Genomic DNA, 25,427 nt, shown 5'->3' with positions numbered 1-25,427 from the left:
ATGTCCACTGCCCAGGAGGGCAGGGAGGAGATGGTATTTCTCTTTTTGTAGGTTAAATTTTCTGTAAAAATATGATATTTTAAGTGTGTGCCTGCTCCCAAATTATACCAGTAGAGTCTACTTTCACAGTGCCTACTGCTTTCTGATTTGTGACCTGCAGGTATGTTGGCCAGGTGTCTAGGGGACACTTGTACTGCTGTCTGGAGGGGACTTGTATTGCAGCCTTTAGAGGGACATCCAGTAATGCTCTGGTTACAGGTTCCTTTTTCAGCAGGTGTGACAAGGGAGCTTGTTCTTGGGACTAGCTGACCAAGAATCCCTGACATTTGTATTAAATGTCTCTGTTGTACAGCAAATAAATGTATTTAGATGACGTATTATATCATCCATACTTCGTCGTTATGTGGGGTTGGACATTAATCTCTTGACTTCTGTTTTTCTTTCAGTGCCAGATGGAGAGAAACAAGCATGAAATTCAGAGCAATAAAACTGTAATTTATACTTATAAACAGATGAGTAAAGAATAATTTTCATTTAAGGGAATTTGTCTTCATTTTGGAGATTTCCTGAGTACTTTATCTTAGCTTTAATTAAAGAAAACAGATGTGCAAAAAAATTCAATTATAATAATAATAGTAAAAAAAATAACATATGTTTGTTTCTTTCATTCCACTTTAGATTTTGTGGAACACCACTCATCTGTAAACTACTATATACATATGTAGTAAGACATAAAAAATAGTATTTCAGGCTAGAGAGATACTTCATCTTTTTGCCTTATTTGCAACTGCAATGTGAGAACAGCTAGCCACTGAGGTTCAAGATTTAAATGTGGGAACGATATAGTCCCTGTGTAGCTGGTTTAAAGGCATGCAGCACAGCATGCGGGAACGGGACCTTTTCAACTCGCAAGATCCTTTTTTTTTTTCAATACAAAATTTGCCATTCAGTTTCTGAAGCTTCCCATTTCCTGCTTTTCTTATCAGCCATACTTCTGTTTCCTGAGACAAGCTTAATGCAAGTTAATCTTTTGATCTGTTCAAAGAGATAACTTTGTAATGCAAATAAACCAAGACCCAATCTTCAACTCAATTCTCTTCCATTTAGATTTTTACACTTGGCATCAGATGGACTACTGACTGTCTAGGCGTACTTTGCGAATCCAGACAAAGCAAAGAAATAAGTCCAACTGCAACAATGGAGAATGAGAGATCTAACTAGTAAGTGGCAAAACGGAGTCACTGAAAACATTAAAAATGTTGTATTATCCTAAAACATGCCTAGTTTAATACAGATAACTACATACAGATTTCGGTTTAGGCACAAGCTGTTGCACTGTGGGAGGAGTCTTAAACAGATCTAATGCTAAATTCTGCTCAAGTTTGTGCAGGCTATTACTCGCCTGAAATATTAATCTCTGTTGTCAGCTGTAGTTCAAACCTACATTTGTTTACTCATTTGAGAATTTTCGCCAGTCGATTCAAGCTTAGTTTTAACTTCAAGTCAATCATGTTGTTCCAATTTTAAGCAGCTCCATAAAACTATGGCTTGCTGAGGTGCGAAAATGCTTGCAGTTGTCCTGGGAAAAATCTATAAAAAATGTAAGAGGATGGCTTGTTTTGACAAATTTCAACATGAGTCACGAATAGTCAGGATTCTTACACCTTTGAACAAGAATTTTTGAGCTGCATAGTTTTGATCCCAAAATACTAGCTCATGACATGTTATCACAAATAAATTCTTAAACCTTAAGAGATTGCTTTCTACAACGCGTCACAGAATTATGACCTCTAATATATAGGAACTATTTTATCTTCTCTTTACGTTTTTTACTCCCTGAATAACAGGTAAATGTTGAACTGTAGTGTCAGAAAAATGGAAAAATTCTGTTGATTTTGGATACATGGCATGGAAGAATTCTGTTTGCTTCTGCTGCTGAAACCTAAAGATCCCCGCTTCATCACTTACCCTGGCATTTGTGCATATGGCTAGAGATTCCTTAGCAATGCAAACTACTCTGAGGTGGATTTTGATAGGAATTTAGTCTCTCTCTCATGCATCTGCACTGAGACCTTAAACTTGGTGTTTCTTAGAATGTGAAAGTAAAAAGTGCATGATGTTTTTCATCTTTCAAAAGTAAAAACAACCTGTGAGAAGGGCACATGATGCACAGGGACTGGATAAAACCCTGTCACGCTGTGGCCACTGATTCCAGTGTTCTTTGAGATGGACCACGCAGCTCTCTTTATTGCAGTTCTCCAGCTTTGTAGAAGTAAGGTTGCTTTCTTATTCCTCGCTAACATCTTTCCTTTTTTTATTGCATCATGACCGGTACAATCAATTCACAAGTGTGTTACTCTGTGTTTCAGACAAATTTTAACTGTTCAATGATACCCCCAAGTTAGAAGTAATAATAATGTCTAAGGTTTGGTTGTTTTGGGTTTTTTTTTAGTGTTTTTTTCTTCAGTGTTTTGCTTGTAGTGCTGCCAGAGTCGCTTCTGAGTTTTTCTAGAACTTCAATTTTCAACTATGTTAATTCTGAAACTGAACTTCTGTGTGTGTTTTAGCCAACGTGGAAGGAAAGTTTGTGGATTCAACTGTAAAACTTACTGAGAAGGTGAAACTGGAATGCATATATCCAAAAGATGCTGTCATAATCCAGACATCCTGGATGAAATTTAATGTAACTCATAAAGAAAATATAGCTGTCTTGCATCCAATCTATGGTGTACACATTGAAGACAAATACAATGGAAGAATTTATTTTGAAAATGCTTCCAGGGAAGACAAGTCCTTATCATTCATCAAGAGCACTTTGGAGGATATTGGTCTTTACTTTTGCTCCATTGTAACTTACCCAGATGGAATTTGGGAAAAAGTAATAGAAATTATTCAGCCAGGTAAGTAAATCTCTTATTGTTTGGGTTGTTTTTTTTTAATTTCTGATATGTGCAAAACAGAAATCCATGTCAATTGAGGGAGTATCTGGCATTGTAATTTTTCTTTTCAATTATATAGCATGAAGAAATGGAGTAATATGGGGAAAAGAAATAGCACAGCAGAAAAGAGTTATATTGTTTTGACAAAAAGTTATTTTAAAAGAAGTGGGAAGTAAGGAGGGGAACTGGAGGAGATGGACAGATGTCACAGCAGCAATGTATTACATGGCAGACTTCAGGTACTAATGGTCATTGCAATAGCGATATTTCCATTGGGACAAGGTTCTCATAGCATTTCAACAAGCTGTAGGATGTCTTCAGGGGATGAAACTGCAGCTACCCATGAAATTACATGGATGAACCTTGTGACTGCCTATGGAGGATACTATATTTTTATCGTTATGTTCAATGGTGAAAGTACTCCTGGTCTGAAACTAGGATTGATTGTTAGGGTTTTTTGATTTTTTTTTTTTTTTCCAGAGAAGATCTTATGTGCTTGCTTTTTCAGTAACACAATAATCATTTAGGAATGGTGTGGCAACAAACAGGAGGGAAGTAGGGAAGTTAAAATGAAGAAAATAGACCTTTTCTTTAAAAGGAGACTTTTTTTGAAAATGGAAAAGGGAAGAAGGAAAGAAAAAGATCCAGTTATGCCCAAGTATGTTCTGTGTAGCTGCCCATCTGCTTTCCAAAGGCTCTGTAATTACCTGACCACTCATTCAATTTACTTTCTTTTCCAGCTGTATAAGAGGAGAAAAACCTTTTCTAGTATTTTTCCATGCATGGTCAACTGACAACTCTGGTGCAAATTACCAAGCTTCTAGGGTAGAATTCCTTAGAAGATCACTATGTACTTATGATAGAATAGCCCTCAAAAGATAACTAGTTTTGGTTATTGGTTTGTTGATTTGATACTGTGCATGTAAAACCAATCTGTTCCTCTTTCCCATCCTCCAGAGTGAAAATAGACTTCATTCAATATTTTATTGCATTTCACAGATAGGAAAGAATGGGTTAAAAGGAAAATTTAGTTCCTAGCATTTGAAAGACCTGAAGATAAAAATAACTGTTCTTTTCCTAGACTGATCCTTCAGAGTCTTAATTTCAAGCTTATTTTATCCACACTTCTGTAATTTCAGTGTTACAAGGAAACAGTGGACCTGACTCTTGTAGGAGATACCTAAACTACACAAATTCAAGGTGCATTGTTCCTGCCTTCACCACTGAAAGTTTTTGAAACTTGATTTTAGCCAGCATCTTTGTTGATGGCATTGATGAAATAGGAATCCCAATTTGTCTTCCTATCTCTGCTAGCTTTTTATTAGCAAACGTTGCTGCTCATCAATGCAGAATTTAAGGCTCATATAAGTTATTGCCCTGACTTTGAAAAAAGTTATTCTGTCTCCCTCAGATCGTTTGGTTAGATAAGATAGTTTGGATCTGAAATTGTTCTTCCCATTGTGGCACATTGGCATAGATGTACAATTCACAGTCATTCACATGTAGAAGGAATGTCCTATTAGTGAAAGAGTTGAGTGGGGTCCCTCAGGGCAGGCTTGCAGTCCAGGTCAGAGTTCCTCAACTGTGATACTTTTAGTGGCATCTCTGAATGCTTGCTTCACTCCAGTGTCTTTTTTATTATGTAAAGAATAACATTACTGAAGTAGTAACTCTCTAGTTTCTTTTTCTCTGGTAGTCCTTTTAGTGAACAATATTAATGCAGCTGTAGGCATTAGAAACATACTTTTTAGTTGCATTCAAATAAGCTGAGATCTCAAAATCCAGGTTGCTGTTTACAAAAAGGAACAGGCAAAGTAGAACTCCTATGCAGGTTGGTCCTACCTGAGTTCTGGCAGTGCTGAGACAGCGGGTTCATTTTCTGTAAAATCCTAAAAGTTAGATGCAGTAGAGACCTGCAAGCTCATTTAGTCCTTTTCCTGGCCAAGGCAGTACTGATCTCAGCTAGTTGTTCCTGAACGTACTGGCTAGGGTTAATCATAGAATCATATAATCACAGAACCATTTAGGTTGGAAAAGACCCGTGGGATCATCGAGTCCAACCATCAACTCCACTCTACAAAGTTCTTCCTTACATCAAATCCCTTAACACCACATCTAAACGAGTCTTAAACACATTCAGGGATGGTGACTCCACCACCTCCCTGAGCAGCCTTTTCCAGTGTCTCTGAAATGATGCAAGAAACAAGGCAGTCACTTTCCTGTGGGACGTTACCCTTCAGTCCAATACCTTTATTAGGTGATCCACTTACAGATTTCAGCACACTGTAAACCACATAAAAAGTTGATCAGTTACCAGAGGCATGTTGTTTTAAATGATACTGTGGGATTCAGTATGCTCAGTATGGAAGGTTTTTCTCTTGGTTTGAACATGTTAAAACACAAACCTAACAAACAAACCACCCCCCCCCCCCCCATTTTTCAAGTATATCAATTTAATCCTACTTCAGAGGCAGATAACAACATTTAATAGAAATTAATCCTTTTCCATTTAAAGAATCAAGGTTTCTGACAACAGGAACAATCAATCTTGTTCAGCTCCTGGTAGATGTGTATAAACAAGATCTTTATATACACTGATCTAAAAAGAATGTAGTGTATCACTAGTGAAGATAAAATATTACTACTTCAATCTGCACTGAAAATTAAAAGCTATTAAACCCTGAGTTTTAATTTCTTTTTTTAATTAGAAGGTATTTATTTATGTAGTATTTATAGTAGAGCTGTTATCAGTCAGGCTTTATCTTACTTTACTAGCAGCTTCATCAGTACTAAATATTTTAAAGTCCCTGGATGACATCATACTTTGATTAAACCAACAGTAAACTTAAAATTCCCTGCCATGCAGCCAGTATTTTAGCTTGCTACTGACACTAGGTACATAATTTTTCTTCTTTGTCATCCAACCTGTAAAATTAGGACGCTGATGTTCATCTTTAAAGTGTTTTTATTCTGCACCAGGGAAAAAGCTTTGAGAAAGCTGAGTGTTAGTCTCATAATTTCACTGGAAATGGGTCTTGTTCTATAGGATTAATACACACAAATAGTTGAGGTCCTGGAAAATGAAGTGTTTTTTAAGAATCTAATATTCTCTGCTATAAAGAAACCTGGCACACCTACTAGAAAGATCATTTTATAGGTAATTAAAACTTTTTTCAATTACATTGTTTTCTTTGGTTAGGATTTAAGAATTATTAATTCCCAATAGACTTCATTCCCAATAATTAGCTTTCAGAATTTCCATTGAATGGAAATAGCATAAATAAATGGAAATAATGCCATATGGCGTTATACTCATGATGGAGATTCTTAACCAGATTAAAGTATAAGGTGAAATGTTCTTCACATGGCAATCATATCTGCTGGCAGTTACGTATATTTGGATAAAGTATCTTGGATTAACTTTTGCTGGCTTGCAAAACAATGTGTGTTTCTGCACTTAAAACTGTTCAAAGTTGCCCTAGTGCTTCATCCCTGGTAATCAACAGAGGTCATGAGTCTGATTCTGCTTTCCCATGTGCTTTGTATAATTTTTTAAAACTACAAATACAAAATGAGCAAAATTGGTATGATTCTGATTTGACAACATTTTTCATTTCCATAGTTTGAAGTCTCAAGTGCTGATGCTTAATGAGTAAATACTTCAAGTAATGTCTAACGGTTACAGTAGTGTCACTAGATGCAGCAACTTAAGTGTTAACAAGACCCCTGACACTCCAAGATCAAGCAGTTTAAAAAGTTTGGGGATCACAACTTGCTTTTTTAAACAAAAACACAGAAAGAGAAGAAAGACCTCAGGTATTTGAAAGACATTAGGCATGTTTCTTTTTATTAGTATTTTGACACCATCCCTATTTATTTCCCTTTAGAGTAAAGACATCTTTATAAATAATAAGTCCACTGTGGTTACCCTCTTTCAAAAGTGATTAAAGGTACTATTGAGTGAATAAAAGATTTGCAGTGTAGGAGGTAGCAAAATAATATTGGAGAAACTCTATTTAGGACTCTGCTCCTGCTTTAGTCTTTGGTCACAGAAGAGTAGTTCACCCCACCATGGTCTGGGTTGGGTGAATGTGATTCTTTTTCAATCAGGGACAAAAGTTTAAAACCAAACCAAAACAAAAAAACCCAAAAAGGCTCATCTTGGGTAAGCAATGGCTGAGCTGTCATAAGGATCTGAGATTCCAGGAGACAGAGGAGGTTATAGCTCTCATTACAAAGGTCTTTTCTTGGTCCACTGTCCTCATTGCATCACTGGCAGATGGAAGACCCTAGAAGTGGTTGTAATTCAACACTCATATCAAATTTTTGATGCAATTGTTGTAGTAAATGATTTTTTTCTTTTACTAGATGTGGTCTAGTGTGTTATCCTGTCATGCATATCTGCCTTTAAGTTGTTAGCTTTGTCTGTTCTTTTTCAACCATTCTTGACTCCATGGAGCACTACAAAGTGGATATATCAACAGAAAAGGTTAAGACGAGATCAACTGACTTTTTTTTGGTTCAAAATATGATTTCCATTAATACCCGTACATCAAGATCTTAAGACTTCTACAAATCTGAAGTGTATTTCTCTCTTGTTCCCAACCTAGCAAAATAAATTATTGGTAATTTACATTTAAAACGTCTTCCAGGTCAAATACTTTGGTGAACTTAATGGGTTTAGTTTAGACTTCCTATGTAGACACTCTATAAAACTTTTTTCCTGTTGCATTCTCATACCTGTTGTATTCATACATGTATTCATACTTGACATACTATTACCATTTGGTTATAGCTTTGAGTTGTCATTGCACATAACAATAATCTTGCCCTTTTCTGTCTTGCCCTTATGAAAGTATGAGGCATTTCTTTGTCAGCTGCAGTTCTGTGCAATACTTTTCACATTACCAGGCCACTGTATTGATGCTTCCTATGCAACTACAAACTATCCTGTGATTCATTCTGCCTTGAGAAGTACTGATAAGTAGATCTGGCTTCATGTGTTTCACACATCCTCCCAAACCACTTGTCCTTCTTAATAGTTCTCTAGGTTGCATTGCATCAAAATGCATCAATCCCTGAATTAAGGATTTTTAAGTTTCCATTGAAGTGTATGATCAGAATATTGACTATTTTAAAATGAACAGAATCAGAGATGATTGAGTGTAGACATAAACTGTCTCAGAGGCAAAGTAAATCAACTTGTGAAGAGCTTTGTGATGCAGAACTCAATCAGTTAAAGTTGGATCAGCAATCTTAAAATACATGATTAAATTTACAATGCAAATTTAACTTAAAATATAGAATACAATAAATATCATTAGAGAGATCACAAACTGATATTTTTCTACTCCTATACACTACGACGTTGTTATGCATCTAGATAGAAAGTCAAAAGTCTTCAGCAGTGAAGAACTGTGTGATATATAAGCTGTTTAAATGAAAACTGGCTTTCATGGCAGAGCAGTGTTGTATGTTTATTTACATAAAGAGTGAATGTAGTTAAAATTACCTGGAATGTTTTTGTTCTGTGTTTATTTATTTGCATTTCAAGACTTGAATTCTGACATGAATTGCTGCATATTATGAAACTTATGTTTATATTCTCAGGAATTTATTTCTGTTAGGTGTTAAAATAGCACTAGTTTGACTTAAAAATTCCCATGCAATGCTCTGAATAGAATGGGAAATAATCTTTTTGATGTTCGTAGTGACTTTTGCATCCATAATGTGAATTACAAAGAGTTGCATAATCGGTTGGTTTGGTGGGGTTTTTTTGTTTGTTTGTTTTTGGGTTTTTTTTAGCTGTTATATGATTGGAAATTGTTATTTTTTAATTGTTTTTTTTTAATTCATGGATAAGTGTGTGTTTCTGTCAATCAGTGACAATGGACCATTTGTTCAGGGAGTATGTTTTGCTAGCAACTCTGAATAAGAATGGAAGTTCATTAATAGAGTATTTAAATGCCAGATGTACCATGAAGTACTCCCATATTTTAAATAGAGTGATCAACCTCTTCTGTGATAGCAGAGACAGAGCTTTTCTATTCTTAGCTAGTGTGATGATATCCATGCCACTCAGCACTTACTTCTATATTAATGTTCTTCTGCCTGCCAAAAGCAGCACGTTGCGTAGATTTTTTTCAAGTCCCTCTCCACCTGAAATAGCTTGCTTTCTATTTATCTCTGTCTCAATTTAGAATGTGATTCATAGGTCTACAGTGAAAAACTATCAGCCCTTTAAAGCACATGGAAGCAAGAACTAATCCTGAAGGATCTTCATTCTTCGGCTCTCAGACTCTGAGCTCCCCAGAGCAAGAACTATCCCTGTATCTTACACAGTGTCAACCACATTGTCAGTACCTAATTAGAAAGCAAGAGGATGGAGGAAAGTGAAGCTGCTTTTTTCACACCTCTGCTGTGGTTATTGACCCATTAAATGCTGCTTTTCTTACTTTTTACCTTCTGTAATGAACTAAGGATTGGATGCCCCTTCAGTAGCAAAGGTCAGAGGAAAAAGTCCAAAGCAGGTCTGTTGGGAGCAGAGAAGATATCTCCTCTTCCTTTCTGAAGGAAAAACTTACATCAAAAGGAATTACAGAATTGTGGAAAACTCAGGCTGGAAGAAACATTCCAAATTCACCTCATTCATCTCTCTATTCTGAGGCAGGATAAGCATATCTGTATTATCTCTGACCAATTCCCATGTTGGAATTGCACACATAATATTCTGGTGTAGTCATTCTAGTGCTTAACCAGCCTTACAAGGAGATATTTTTTCCATTATAGCTAACTTAAATATCTCTTGTTTAATACTGTGTTTATTCACTGTAGTCCTTCCTTTGAAAAAAGAAGGCTCTCACGTTGCCAGCCTTCAGTCCTCCCTCTGTACTAAAGAAACACCATTCTTTTAACTTTTCTTCCTAGTTCATGATTCTAAATTTCATCATTCTTGTTCTCATCAGAATTTTCTCCAGTTTGCCTATAACCTTATTAAAATAAGATACATAGAATGAAACACCATGTTCCATCTAAGGTCTTACTATTGCTAAATGAAGCAGAATAATGCGTCCTTTGTCTTGTATATGACTCTCTGTCGACATACCTGAGAAAATTTGTCTTTTGGAAACAGACAAGGCAGTAACATTTTTGATTCTATTTGGCTAGCAATCACAACATCCAGATCCTTCTATTCAGCACTGGGGATTTTTTTTGACTCCCCCCTGCCCCTTTTTGTCTTTTTACTCCTTACCATTTTGAATGTTCAATTAGTTACTAAGAATAATGTTGCTGTTATGTACTCTTGGTTACTTTGTTTGCATCAGAATATGCTATGTTAAGGAAAATATTTTAACATTCAGTACCCATGAGGACTGCTGTGTTTTTACCAGAGTAAGATAAAATTAGAAGTGTTGTTTTATATGTTCCCTACGAGCATTGTTTCGATGAACATGCATTGCATATCATCTGGATACTATAGTTATTAACTGACTTGCTGGTGTGTGATAATTTAAGGATGACTCTCACTTCTCATGTGTTCATCTGCTGACCCAACTTGCTGCCTGAGGAGGTTTGCTGCTTGCTAGGGTAGACTCCAGGATGCTGCAGAGAGACTGCCAAAGCTTGCCCACTCCTCAAACTTCTGACCCCTGCTGCTTTTCCACACATAAACCAAAGATCAGTCTAGGAGAGACCTCGAGCACATCAGGCATGACTACATGGTGCTGGAGGTGGTGGTTAAGGATATGGGCAGCTTACGTGGTGGTGTTGTAGTAAAATTGATATTAACTAGAGGAATGAAATGTAACATGTAAACAACGCAACCAAGGGAACCTGCCGCTGCTGGCAAAAGTCGTCTATACGGCCTCAAACCTATTTGATCATTTGTAGAGAAATAGTAACTAGACATGGTTTATCTAAGATTAAATTAAGGAACTAACTCCTAGACAATGTAGGTTTGTTAATAAGCAGGATACTCCTGTCAAGAGACTGATGAACTCTAGGCCCAGTCAGCAAACCAAGAAAAACACCTGTAACTGCCAAGATTAGAGGAGAAGTAGGTAAAAGGTTATTTCGGCAGGGGGAGATTACAAACACCGATTCATTGACTGCCTACCCAAATGATACCACCTACACAAAAGAGAACAATGGAAGAAGAAAACAGAGACTGTGCACTGATTTACATAGGAAGCAAAGAAATCTCTACCAATCATTAAAGAGAATAACAATGAATATGTATTAAATGTTAGAATATTTAATAATCAATGTATCAAAAAGGACATTTTTGAAACAAAGATGTGCTCCTATTTTGGGATGAGCACCCCTTTCTGCACATTAATGAAATAAACTTGGAAATACCTCTGCTCCATGTCTTATTGGCTTGCACGCTGGGTAAAGAACCCATATTTAGGATGACAGTGTCTCCTTGATCCTGCTGAAGAAGTGAAAAGCCCTGGGAAGACAGGGCAGATTCTGTGGGAAAAGACCCACTTGTACAGCTGGTGTCAACAACAAGGTGTTACCTTTTGTCACCATGAACCCTTCTTGATGATCAAGGACTGCTAGGAAGAGACAGGATCCACCTGAACATGTGGGGAAAAAGCATCCTTACCAACAGGCCGATGAGGGGAGCTTTAACAGGAAAGTGGGATGACAACATGTGAACAAGTAAGTGGACTGGGTTGATGAGCAAATGGTGTGGGATTATATGGACAGGAAATACCTTGAGAGTAACAAATCAGGGCACAAGGGTGGCCTTCCCAAGTGTGTCCACACAAATAAGGAAATGCTGAGGGGACATACTGTGGGGAAGCTCTCATACTTTTTCTGGGTAATCAGCACAACTGGATGACCATATGTACACCAGCAAACACAGCATGGGCAAAACCCAAGGAATCAGGGCTACAATCACATTGGGATCACATAGACATGGTGGAATGGTTCACATGACCGGAGTGTTGCAATGGCCCTATACAGGCTCTTTAGGAAGAACAGGTGGGGATGGCAGGGAAGGAAAGTTGCCCTTTATGTGAAAAAGCAGTGAAAACATGGGAAGTTCTTCCTAGGGATGGATGATGAGCCAGCTGAAAGCTCAAGGGTCAGGATTAGAAGGCAGACCAACATAGGTGGTGATGCAATGAGTGTCTGCTACTGACTGCTTGATCAAGGTGATCAGACCTGATGTTCAAGGTGATCAAACCTCCATCAAACAACTGGAAGAAGCTTCACATTCTGTGATCCTCTTGGAAGAGTTCAACCACCTGGTATTTGTGGAGGGGCAACACAGCAGGGCATAATCAGTCCATGAGGTTCCTGAACTGCATTGATAAAAACTTCCTTACTCAGGTGACTAAGTAGCTGAAGAGAGGAGACACTCTGCTCCACCTCAGGCTCACAGAGAAGGAAGAACTTGTTGGGGTTGCGAAGATCAGGGCAACCTTGGCTGCATAGTGGAGTTAATGATCCCAAGAGAAGGGGATAAAAGCAAAAAAGCAGGATCACAACCCTGGGCTTCAGAAGAGCAGAACGTGGTTTGTTCAGAGATCTGCTTGGAAGAATCTCAAGGGTGATGTCAGAAAGATTTTCAAGGAAAACCTTCTCCAATGGTCCATTGAAACAAGCAGGAAATCGAGTAAAAATGCCAGAAGGCCTACGTGGATGAACAAGAAGCTTCTGACTGAACTCAGAAAGAAAGCATAGACGAGATGGAAGCAGGGGCAGCTGACCTGGAAGGAACCTTGAAACACTGTCCAAGCATGAATGGGCTAAGAAAGCCAAAACTGACTTGGAATTGAATCTAGCGTGTTAAAAGAATTTTTTTTTTTTTTTTGCAAGCATTTCCCTACATCTATAAGCCAAAATTACTTGATCTTCTCAGCTACTTTTCCCTAATTCTATGCCACTGCAGCAACCACTGTGAAATTCAACTTACCTAAAATATGGAATTACCTCTAGTATCAACCATAACTGTTGTGGCACCCAGTAGATAAATCCAGACCGAAGATTTTTACGACTTTGTTTTTTTGTTTCTCAAAGTGTAAATGTGATGGATGAAATCTTGATTTAATGGAATTTGGAAATCATTACAGGATTCAATTGCAGGGGAAAACAGGAAGTGCACAGTGACAGTTTTAAAATATTCAAAATTAAGGAGATAGTACAGACTAGCACAGATTGCATAATATTTTATTTGGGGAAATACATGTTAGGTTATGGAATGAACAGAGATAGGTGAAAAGCAGAGGGTAAAAGGAATTACAGATTCAGATAGTTCAACTCTAAAGGAAATCACTAAGAAGTGATTAATATTTTAAGTTCTGAAATTTTTCTGTCTGCAGAACCTCCTTCTGCTGCTTGTATTTCTAATGATGAACCTTTCTTTCAACTGGCCTGTCAGACAGGAATGTAATTTATACCTTAATAAGGACAAAAAGAAATGGAAAGGAAACATTCGGTAAAAAATACTGATGTTATATGGATTCATTTTATTTTCTTACTTGGTATAAAGCTGCATGACAAACTTAGTGTGAAATAAACTGTTTATTTCCTTCTTCTTCAATATATTTTCAGTTGATAAAACAATCCATTAAAAGTAATAACTAGGATCTGAGATGCAGGGTATCAATACCTCATAGTGTGTCCTTATGGTGCACTCCTGGGTGCTATAATGCTTCTGGGGCTGGGCAGCACGGGTGTGTACCTTGTCCATTCCCTTGCCACCCTTGGTTTTTCCTCCTAAGAATCCTTGGTTGAAATAGTCGTCCTTAGGAGCCAGTTTCATTTTTCACACCCTTTCCCTTCCCTCTCCCCTGCCTTCTCTTCTCTGTGGCTTAAAACATTATATCCTCTGCTCTGCCTGATGTCTGACCCTCAGGAGCCTCATGGAAGATATGAGCAGGTAGGCACAAATGCACCCCATGCACGCGTGCCGTGACATGCGGTTTCTCAGCACAGCAGCTCTCTTCGTCCACTGTCAGATCATTAACAGTAAGTGAAGGCTGAGCACGGCGTCCTGTGTCACTCCACCTCTCTGCTCATTGAACTCCTATTGCTGGTAAAGTCCCTTCATCCCGAAGTAATGATATTCCTAGAGAGGATGAAAATTTGAAATTTTGAACTCTTATATCGTCCAGACTCTTCTGCAGATGAATCCTGGCATAGTGTTTTTATGCTTTCATCCGATGACTTCTTCCCCAACAACCAAATTCTCCTTGCTGGAAGCTTATGAACGTTTATACCTGAAGAGAGCATGATTTGCTTACTCGTACTAACACTGTGCTCTTCCTCTCTCCCTCTCTTTGGATTCTCCTTTTCTTTGCTCTCTAGATAATTAAAGTTCAGTTTGAAAGAGTGAAATAACAGCAAAGAGGAGTGGAATATGGGTAAATAAACAGAAGGTGGCAAGTGAATTAAAATTGCATGCAGTGTTTATACCTTTGCAGAATTAATAATTGGTACAGAAAGATTCACTGGCTTGTCACAATATAGCTTAATATATATTACAGGGATGTTTTAAAGGTAAAGGAGTATAAATATGTTCATTTTAACTTTTACAATCCAAATAGTTGCAATTAGAAAAATACACCTTTTTCAAACAGCATTCTACCTTTGGTTTCTGAGTTCTGAGTAGAACTGTTGTCAGTAGCTCATTAGAAATTAAGAACTTTATTGTTACAACTTTTTTAATAGCTACGCATCCACATTTTCCTGTCTCATCCAAAAAAGGGCAAAACCACTTTTTTAGAAACTTAACAAAATTGCATGGTATGTGTAAATACAGTTGAAAGACATTAGTTTGGGAGCTAAATATAATTCCATATTTAGCCTATCCAGGGAGGGCGAAGGGGTCAGTCTTGAAGTATTTCGTCATCTGAAAGTTGGTTTTCTTGTTGAAAAGAAAAGCCCTGGAGAAAGCTCATCTTCGTAAAAATTTAAGCCGCCTTTTCATCTTCAATTTGTTTTCTCACTTCTTATTACAAGCAGAGGAAGAAGATGGTGTTTTTATGAGGAGCTTTAGCAAACCAAGTGGGACGTGGGAACTTGTCTCTACTGTAGAGCTAAGTTAGCTTTGCAGTTTTGAAAGATATGCTAAGGTCATTAGTTATTTCTGATGGAGAGCATTACTTCCTAAGGGTAGGTACTTTAAAGGTAACTCTGTTACCATCAGTCTGAGCAGTACCAGCTTGTTCTGACCTGGTGGTACCTGGGAGCACATGGAAAATGTCTGTGTGTTGGGCTGGCTAAGTAATTAAAATATCACAAATACTGACTTGAAAAAATAATAAACCATCTGAAAACAAGTCCAGCTATATAAGTAACTTTCCTTTGAAGAAACAAAACCAGCTAATCCTATCAAGACTGAAAGAATGACAGGAGCTAAAAAGTATAAAAGCTCTACCCAAAAGAATGGGGATGAAACTTTTACATGACACTGATTTTGACTTTTACTTGCTTGTAGCAAAGGGACTGAGATAGAGGGGGGAAGATTACACCATTATTTTATTTTCCTTCCAAAAGGAATTTCTTAATTTCAGAATTTCATTTTAGTTGTTTGATCCTTTAAATCCTGGGAAGTTGGTTTACACTCTTTTATACCTCTCTATTTCTGAGATTTGCTTTCCAAGAAAAATAGTGAAAGATTATGTTTTTAAAAATAGGAAAGCTTACATTTTTTTTCCCTTTATATGTCTTATTGCCCTAAAGCCGATAGAAAAAAGTGTAATTGCAAAATATGATGAGGTGACGTTATGCCAAAAGAGATGAACACTCTTCAGTGCTTCAGAGCACCTCTTTACTAAGCAGAGGCAAGTGCACCTACCTACCATTGAGTGCTGTCACCTCCTCCTACTTTCTGTCCAGGAGGCAAGATGATGTGGCCAGAGGGGCAGAGCAGGCAGTAGTGGCAGTGGCCAGAATGAGCAGGGGCAGGGGAAGTCTATTTTTATCAGATGCAATGGTACATTTTTTTTTTTTAACATTTCTGAAATGTTCGCACATGGTGTGTCACCTTGGGATGTGCGTGTGTGTGGGTGAATGTATGTGGGTGTGCCGTGTGCCTTTTTCCCGTAGAAGTATTTCTCAAAGCGGGAGGTTCTCGTCCCACGCGTACCAGGCTGAAAGCAAAGAAATTGTGTTCAGAAAGGTGCTAAATAAAGAAAGTGGTTGAACAGGGGAGAGGGAGGATGAAAGAACTATGCTGATGCTGGTGTCAAAATAAAATGGGACAATTGCTTGAAACAAAAGCCTGGAACACTTTAGTGTACTTGGAAGATTTAATTAGAACTACGTAGGCCTGATTCTCCACTGTATGTGCCTTACATAATCACTTAAGTTTTGCAAGGTATCATACTGTAAGAAGGGGAGTGATTTACATCTTTCATCAAGAGTGAAAATACCTGGATGTTGCTGCATGCTGTCAAGTAAAATATACATGCAATGCAAAAGAATAAAATGTGTCATGATGTCTGTGTTTGAAAATGGTTATGATAAAATATGCAGCAGCTGAGAATCTCAAACTCTTTTAATTTCTCTGTTTATATGTAGTTCTCACTATAGACATATTGGTTTTATACCAGAAAATTATACAAACATATCGAGATTTGTACCTAGAAATTCTTCACTGAAGTTGCAAGGCAACTTTAGCTTTGTAACATATCTGTTACAGTATACTATAGCATGTTATAGTATTATATATTATTGGAATTGTGATATATTATCAAACACAACATACAAAGTTAACTAGTAAGTTTTAAGACGGGGGGGGTTTCATTATTTTGATGGAAAATATTTTATCTTCTTTTCCCCAGTTTACCATGTGTATAACATATATTTTTCTAGCAAATGTGTAGCAGGACAGCAGGGAAGAAAGCAGTTTTTTATACAGTCCTGGTTTCAGCCCTTTGGGTCAGGTTGGAATCCTCTGGAAGGTAGGAAGTATCATCATCATACATATAATTTCCCTAATAAGCATGTTTAGATGGGAGAAACACCTGGAGTTCAGGGTAACATTGGCATAAAATGAATAGGGCAGAAGGATGGACCCAGGACCAGATGGGGAGACTTCAATGCTCCTGAGAAGACAGCTTGCTCATAGCTGAGGAAAACAGCAAAGACTGCACGGTGAAGAAGACAAGATTTCTCAGGGAAGGATATGTGATTTATTGTAAAGCAGGCAGTTGCTGGAAGTTAGTGGTCTGGGAAGTGGGGCAGGAGGTAAAGATCTGACCTGTAAGAATGTGGTGGGCAAGAGAGAGAATTGGTTTCAGTTAACTTTTCATTTGCCCCTCTTACCTAGCAGATCTGAATCTGAGTCTGCAGATCTGAATCTGCTAGACAAAAAAATAATTACCTTTTGTAGTGCAGTGACTTTTGAGCGACTGCACTTCAAGGGACATACTTTGCAAGTGTAGAGTCCCATCATAGTAGTCTGATTTGAATAATATTTAGACTTCCATGAGTAAATTCTTGCTGGAACTAGCATGATATCTTAAATGATTATCCAGCCTTGGCAGACGTCTTCAGTAATAGAAATTCAGCTGTCTTTGGCAAGCTGTCCAAGGACTTAATTAGCTTCACTGTGTTGTACCTTCTGTTTGGGTTAGTGAATTTCTCTCTCTTCTGCCCTTGTCTGTCATTAACTTTCTGTCTTCTTGATTGCAGTCTACATGGATCTTCAAGTTCTTCATTAATTTTTTTAGGTAAACTCATTAGACACAGTTCCTTTTGTCTTTCAGCATTTCAATGTTTTAATCATACTTCTGGTCTCCAAAGGCAGCGAGAATGTAATCTTTCTGTGCTGTGTTCCATTGATAAAAAATTGCAGGCTAGACTTTTTCATTCACTGTTTCATAGAAAAACTGTGCAAGTCTCAGAAGTCACAGACTTCCACAATGGTTTCCATCCTGTCAACACGAATGGAATCACTTATTCCTAGATTTAGGGTAGTATGCTTACCCACATGAAATCCTACTATTTGCACCTAGCTTAGGAGGTGAGCTAGGCCAATTTGTATTGATTTCTCCAGTACCTATGACTTTGACAACACTGGCACTACCAGCATCCAAAGCAATACAGTTTACCAGCAATTTTTGCCATAGATTTTTGATAAAAATTTTATATTAAGGAGGATCTAAATCCAGCTTTTTCCTACAGTGTATTCAGTTCTACCCAGAGCACTACTGTAACCATCTCATCTCATGAATCAGGCTACGACTTAATTTTAAAACTTTTCTTTTATAAACAGGTTTTGTTGCATTTAATGACTGTCATTTTTCCAACACAATTTGTCTCTGTTTCCCGTTGTGGCCATTGATAGCAGCAAACACATAAAAATATATAGTAGTGAAATTTTTTGACTTAAAGACATCTAATAAAAAAGAAACTCATTGAAGACCTTGAAAGATGAGTCCTTTTACAGTACAGGAAAATCAGTCTGATCATTAATCTTTTTCAACATTAAAGTCTTCTAAAAGGTGACAGTGTTAACCCTAACTTATGAGATATAGGCATTATAAAGCTGACTTTAGAAACCAAGTGGTTATTGAATGCTCTGAATATCAGGAACATTGACAGTCTTTCTAATGAAGATTTTTTTTTTTTTTTTGTAATTTGTAAACAGGGAATTCTATTACTAAAAACAATAACTCAGAGCACAGGGATTTCAGTCAAAAATATTTAAGATGTATTATATCTATGGTTTATATGTGGTGAAAGTCTTGAATTTGTCTGAAATTCTGCTTTGATACCACAGCCTGACTATCACACAGGTTTTTCCCAAGTAAAGTGTATGAAGGGCTAAGAATTTTTTTATTTAAGTGGTGAAGCTTGTGAGTGGGAGAACTGTAGTTCATAGGCTAGAATGTCTTCTAACATAATGCACTAATGCGTGTCCTGATGGTCACATCAAACCATTTTCTTATTATAATTAGTGTGAAAGCAGAACAAGACTATCACGAATTTAATTAGACTGGCCTTGTAATTTATGCTGTTGAATATTTGCTGAAACTGTTAATAAAACATTCATGTACTCAATATGTATAGAAATAGCCTTCTTGCGATGTCTTCACAGCCTCACAGTTCCATAAAGACTGTTTTGTCTAAATGTGCACAAAAATGTAGTCATAGATAGATATAAATTATATCTTTCAGTAGTTCAAATGATTTGAGTAGCTTTCCACTGTAAGTGTATTTCATTAATGTTTGCCATACAGGAATTGTTGATACTAAAGTTCCCTTGAATTAATTCTAAGCAATTTTTGTTGTTTCTTGTGTTTTTCCACAGATGCTTTTGAAATATCTGAGAAACAAAATACTCACGCGTTTACCAAGCCAGGAGGAGATGTTGCTCTTACCTGTCCTTATAAAATTGGAGATTCAGTGCAGCAAGTGTTGTGGGAAAGGATTAAAGCAGATCAGGTAGACACCATTGTTCTGTGCCACTCATCAGGAAAGCAAAGTTTTGGTTCAGATTTCAAAGAGCGTACACAGGTGGATTGCTCTGATCAGGCAAACTCCATGATAGTCATTCAAAACATTACCAACTCTGACTTTGTGACGTACCGCTGCATAGCTACTGGAAGAAACAAAACCTATGTGATGAGTTTTACTGTGTCTGGTAAGTAAAGGAGGAAGTGGTAAATGTCTTTACAATATGACCATCAGAGGTATTAACACTTTTACCCATGTAAAATAACACTTCAATAACAAGTGAGGATTTATTTAAATACTACATTTCAATTAGCAGCATGTAAAAGGTAGCAAATTTAACAATTAATCTTGTTTCCACAGAAAGAAGCTGGTTTTAAGGTTGTCTGATCTCATTATAGGACTGTAGACCTGTTTGTGAGAAACTGGTTTGATGTTAGGAAGAAGCTTTTGAAGCGCAGAGACTACCTGAGTTTGCAGGGAGAGGTGGGCTTAAACCCAAAGAAGCCACAAGGAGATTTCTCCATTAGCAGAGTGCACCACAGGGTGCCAGGGGAGAGACCTATCCTCCAAGAAAGGCAAAGAGCACACTCTCATTTGAAAATGTAAAAATTAGTAAAACGGCCTCTACCTTATTCATGTAAGGAGTTTCTTTAGGGGGAGCTGAGAAGCTCTCTAGGTTTTGCTGTGACTGTTGTCACAGTTTGATTATAATAGGAAACTAGGTCTCCATGTGTAGACACTTAAAACGAGATTTCTCTAACTGTGAGCTGAATCCAACCTTTACTTCTATTTTATGTTATGACTGAAAAAAACCCTCAGTTTTGGTTCTTCTCTATAGCATGCATTTTGAAGATATGGTTCTTGTACCACCCCAGTCCTTCTCCTGTTGCACCATTCGTTTGGTCCAGCGCTCTGGTATCTTTTGAGGGTCCTGCTTTTGTTCCTGGTAACAAAGATGTGTTAGTAAGCCTCTCTTTGGCAGTACTAAGGGCTGTGCCATGGGGTATGAAACTTCAGAATATGCGCGATCTGTGATATTGTTATTGAGAAGTAGAGAATGTGCTCGGGAAAAAAATGCTGACCTGCTTTACTCTTAATACTTGATCATAAAAGTCCATGAAATTGAGCAGAATGAGATGAAAAGAAAAGGGGTATCAGGAGAAAAATTCCTCTCACCTCTGGTAATTTCAAGCATTCACATTTCAAAATGTTGACTATATTCATATAATCAAGCATATCCAAATTGCAGAGCAATAAAACTATTTTTTTTATTTACTCCAAGTGCAGTGCTTCTCATATCAAAATGAAAGCACATAATGAGGTGCAAAAAAAAATACAATGGCTTTAAGAATTGTCAGTTCTACCTACATGAACTATTTCTTCTCCAGAAAAAATTTAGTTTCCACGCTTCTTTTGCTCTTGAAACAAATCCTATTTATCATTTTTAGTGCTAACAATGCCAGCATAGTTATGCCTGTTTATTGGCAAAAAAAAAAAAGGTCTGAAACCGTTGAAGAAGCTGAAGTACAATACGATTCAGAACACACCCCATTTTCACGCTTTTAAGCCCTCACTTGCAAAGCGCATTTTGTTGAATTTTCATTAATTCCAAAGGAAGTGAAATGTGAAGGATTTCCAATTATTTCTCTTTAACGTTTGGAACCATTTCATAACACACAATTAATATTTCCAGTGAGATTTGGAGAAACACTAAGGGGAAAGGAGTGACAGGCTGGGCGTCAACTCCCACCGCTCCCTGTGGAGTAGCCAATGAAGTCTCTCACCAACTCACGAGTGACTTACTCTGCCTGATGCAACAGCTGTGGCTTGAATAAACCAAGCGGTGACAGAAACTTGCTACGCTATTTTTTGTGTGTGTTCTATCAGTTCAGACATATCATTTTCTTTGGCTCAGCACTACAGCTAAGCCACACTCTAGCTTGGATCTTCTACCAAACTCTTCCAATGTTGTTAGTCTGCTGGTGTGATTCTGCATGGGTACTGCAAATCTTCTCACCTTGCCCAGTTCCAGAGATGTTTTGAAATACTGAGTCTAGGAGCTGGGAGAATAGCTGCATTCTAAACAGTAGTAGGGAAAACTCTGTTTATGTTAAAAGAGAGTAAGAGGAACGATAAGAAAATGTTTTTTTTTCTTTAATTTTTTGTTTTGAGAAGCTGTCATTGAGAAAAGGCCAAGAAGTTTTAAAGAGGAGGTATCCTAGGTGAAAGGAGGTGTAAATAAGAACACAGGATTATTTGCAGCACTGATAATAGTTCCAAACCTGCTGATTCAAAGAGGTGCTACTGTAGAAAGAAACAACTTGCTTCTTGTCTAAAGGTGAATGTATGTTTGCGAAGAGAAACAGCATAGAATTCCTACGAAGAAAAAGGAAGAGAGAGGGAAACAGGTATTCGAGTGTGATATTCTTGCATTTGCATCAGTAGAAGTTGGTATGCTGCATTTAATGCTTGTGAACATCAGTGCAAATAAAACCATGAGATCCATTCCATATCATAAAGTTTGTCTATTCTGTCCCACTATATATTGTGAGTATTGTTTTTCAGTAAGCTGAAATGGGTCTTCTGCAAATCTTTTTTGACCTCAAAACCCATAACACATAAAGCAATGTGTGTTTGTAAAGTAGCGTAGCTTTTGTTGGACAACACTTACAGAAACAGAAGGCTGACTATTACATAATTATATAATGTGTTCAAAACACTTTGGATGAATTTCTGATGTGTTCTCCACTATATTTCTCCTTCTAAAAATTCTATTAATATGGAGTTTTGTCGTGGCACCAGATTCCACATCTGAGCCCATTACTGACTTTTACTTACCATGCATTTTCCTTTGATCACATTTCATTTTTTAGCTTGTTTTTCAAGGAAGGAAGCAGACTTGATATTCATGCATTATTTTGGTAGATGATTCTGAAAGAAGGGGAGATGTCATGAAAGAACTGAAAAATTAGACGAGTTGAAAAACAAATGCTTATTCGAACTTTAAGGCCTAGCCATTTTTAGAGAGATTTACTAAGTTTTTTTCTTGCTTTAGCAGAAAGTGGGATAGCAAGCTCTCTTAGACAAAGGCAAATAGAAACATTTTGTGTTGGTGTGTGTTCCCACTATATCTGAAAAACTGGTTGGTGATTGCATTTTGATGTACGTTTGGGAGATCAGAATTACATTATGGTTTGTACAAGCCCTTTCACCAGCCTTGTTGCCCTCCTCTGGATGCACTAAAACACCTTCATAGCAGTCTTAAATTGTGGGGCCCAGAGCTGCACACAGGACTCATTGTGAGGCTGCACCAACACGGCTTTTGACCAGCTGGTTATGTTGTATTTAATGCACCCCAGGATGCGGTTTGCCCTCCTGGCTGCCAGGGCACACTGCAGACTCGTGTTGAGCCTGCTGCCAGCCAGCACCCCCAGATCCCTTTCTGCAGGGCTGCGCTCTCCAGCCATTCCTCTCCCAACTTATATTTGTGCCCAGCATTACTCCATACCAGTTGCATAATCCGTCATTCGTTCCCTTCATCCACTAGGCACGTGACCTTATCATAAAAGGATATCAAATTAGTTGGTCAGGGCTTTCCCTTTGTGAATCCATGCTGACTGTGCCTTTAAATCGTCCTTTAAATGTCTTTCAATAGCACTCAGTATGATCTTCACAGCACCCAGAGGATACGCAAGGGACTACTTGTCTGGTCATTGAGGGTTATCATAAAGTCCTTCTGAGCTGGAAGGAGACAGCAGTACTTCTGTGCCATAGAAAACAGACAGAAGATAAGGCTGCGGTCAGGGGTGAGGAGAGTCAGGGTAGGAGTGAAATTAGCTTCCCTTCTTCCTTCAGGAATTCATCCAGTATGAACACAAGATATCAGTCCATCCATGTCTGTGGGTTGCTACTCGACAACTCGCCTTTCTCTGAGCATGAATGCATTCATGCTGAATTTGTGCCTTTCTGTTTTGGGCAAAAATATTTCAGTCGTGACTAGTTAGCATACCATACGTGCCAGTCCAGCAAGGCATGTGACAAGTTACATGAAGATCTTTACAGTGCAGTTCAAATCTCTTGTTAAAAGAAATAACTGCCTGGCGCATCAGTGCTTCCTCCTCAAAACCAAAGTCAGAGCACCGAAGGTTGAAAACCTTCCCACAAAAAAAAATTTCACAATCTTGCAGAGAAAATGCCAAGGCTATGAAGAGGGGGTAGAGAGGGACACGTTGTTTAATACTTAACAGAAATTGTACTGATGCTGAAAATACACTTAATGGCCTCCCGTCAGCATATCACCTTTGATGAGAACACAAGAACTAAAGAGACACATGACAAGCCTCTGACATGTTTCTGCAAAATCTTGAATGTTATGTTGAAGTCAGTAATTACAAAAGGTTTTATATAGTTAAAGAAAACAAATACCTCAGGAAGGCTTTGCTCACTTCAAATGAGCAAAGGCAAAAAGGGCTTTGAGTTGTTGTCGGTTCTAAAAAAAAAAATCTAGTGATTTTTCTCATGCAAATTTAACTGACAGCTGATAATCTCAGCTCTCAAACTCATTAACTCAGAGATTATTATCTTGACCTGATAAAATTGAAGGTGAAACTTCAGGAAAAGAAAAATGAAGTCTGGAGTGCTTAGACTGAAGGGTGGGGATGCTGCTGAAGTCTCAAACTCTCTCCAGATTCAGATATCCTTAATGATAATTAAATACAAGATTCCAAAAACTTTTCTTTGTTGCTTACGGCTTCTCTTTATTTCTGTAATTGCTCAGTGGCACAGATAATGATTTTCTGTGATGGGTAGCTAAACACTTGAAAAAAAAGACATTATAATTTCTCCTGGGTTTGGACATAGCTATATGCACCATCCTGTCATTTTAGCTACACAGCAGTTGAAGACATGCTAGAAGTAGAGTGATTTCATATGTGGTTATTATACAAAAGACATAATTTTTTGTCATCAGGCAGCCCTCTCTATTGTGTCACATACCTTCAGCAGAACAGACTTCTGAGAGAATTTTCTTTATTTTTCCTTTCCAGTAAAATAACATTGTAATTCAAGGATAAGACTTTTCTGTAATCAGTATTTTTTGTTATCCTTTCCAATGAGCACATTAATACTAAAGAGATGTACCTAAGCAAGTCTCCACTGGTATTCAGGGTAGCCAGATAAGAAGCTGTGAACATTTTTGATCCAGGAGAGAAAAGCCACCTGGTGATGGCTCGGCAGCTGGTTCGCTGGTATTACTGTCGTTAGTGATTGTTTTCCTTTGTCTATGAACTGAGCATGTGACTTTCTTGTCTATCCAGAATGAAAGCTCTTTGGGGCAGCAGTGGTTTCTTCGGATGCTGTCTTCCTCTGTACAGTGAGCAGAGCATTAAAGAGGGACTCACTTAAAAACAGTTTTTTAGTCCCTGTTCACAAATAAATTTCTAGTGTTTATCTGAAACACAAGAAACAAGTTTGTTGCCATAAGATATGACCACAATCCCTAGTAGTAAGTAATACAAGAGGCATTACTCCTTTTCCATCCCAGGGCATCCTCGCTTTTTTGGAGTTCTTGTTTTACTCCTACATGTTGAGAAACTGAAGAACATGCAGGAAATATTTCTTCTTTGGTAGGTAATTGGGCAGAGTCACACCTAGTGCTTGCCTCCTCAAGACGTCGATGACACATAGGGTCATTTGAGACTGATAGAAGTTAGTAAGATCATCTGACTAAGATGTTTCCTGTAGTAGCTGATACCGCTAGCCACAAAGGTACTATGTACAGAAATGTTCATTGCATACTATTTCTCTTTGCTTGCTTTTTGCGCTATTAGTCTCAAGTCTGCAGAGCACTCGTGCAGAGATGCAATAGAGAAACAGGAAGCAGGGTGCCGTGGTGGGCTGCAAAAAGCTGCCTTGAAGTTCTGTGGTCTAACGCACTTTTTTTTTTTTTTTTTAGTGCTACCACTAACCAATTTTGGAATTGTGACAAGAGAAAAATTTATAAATGTTTAAATGCATGATAACTGCACTGAGGACTTATATTGTGGGCTTCCTGCATGATTTTAT

The 25,427-nt window shown here is 37.8% G+C and overlaps 1 protein-coding gene across 2 annotated transcripts in view; it reads left to right on the top strand.

Moving 5' to 3' along the window:
* Nucleotides 1–2,139: 2,139 nt before the first annotated feature.
* The window catches only part of CD226 (CD226 molecule), a 30,007-nt gene continuing 6,719 nt past the window's right edge, over nucleotides 2,140–25,427 (top strand). For both annotated transcript variants that reach the window (XM_054192819.1, XM_054192818.1), the window contains exons 1-3: nucleotides 2,140–2,272; nucleotides 2,568–2,900; nucleotides 19,219–19,551. In XM_054192819.1, the coding sequence (XP_054048794.1) occupies nucleotides 2,227–2,272; nucleotides 2,568–2,900; nucleotides 19,219–19,551 (712 nt within the window). In that variant the 5' untranslated portion in view covers nucleotides 2,140–2,226. The remainder of the gene's footprint in view (nucleotides 2,273–2,567; nucleotides 2,901–19,218; nucleotides 19,552–25,427) is intronic.

This window comes from Rissa tridactyla, chromosome 2, assembly GCF_028500815.1.
Source record: "Rissa tridactyla isolate bRisTri1 chromosome 2, bRisTri1.patW.cur.20221130, whole genome shotgun sequence".
Lineage (NCBI taxonomy): Eukaryota > Metazoa > Chordata > Aves > Charadriiformes > Laridae > Rissa > Rissa tridactyla.
The sequence above is the reverse complement of the archived record's forward strand: the minus strand, read 5'-3'. Positions and strand labels throughout refer to the sequence as shown.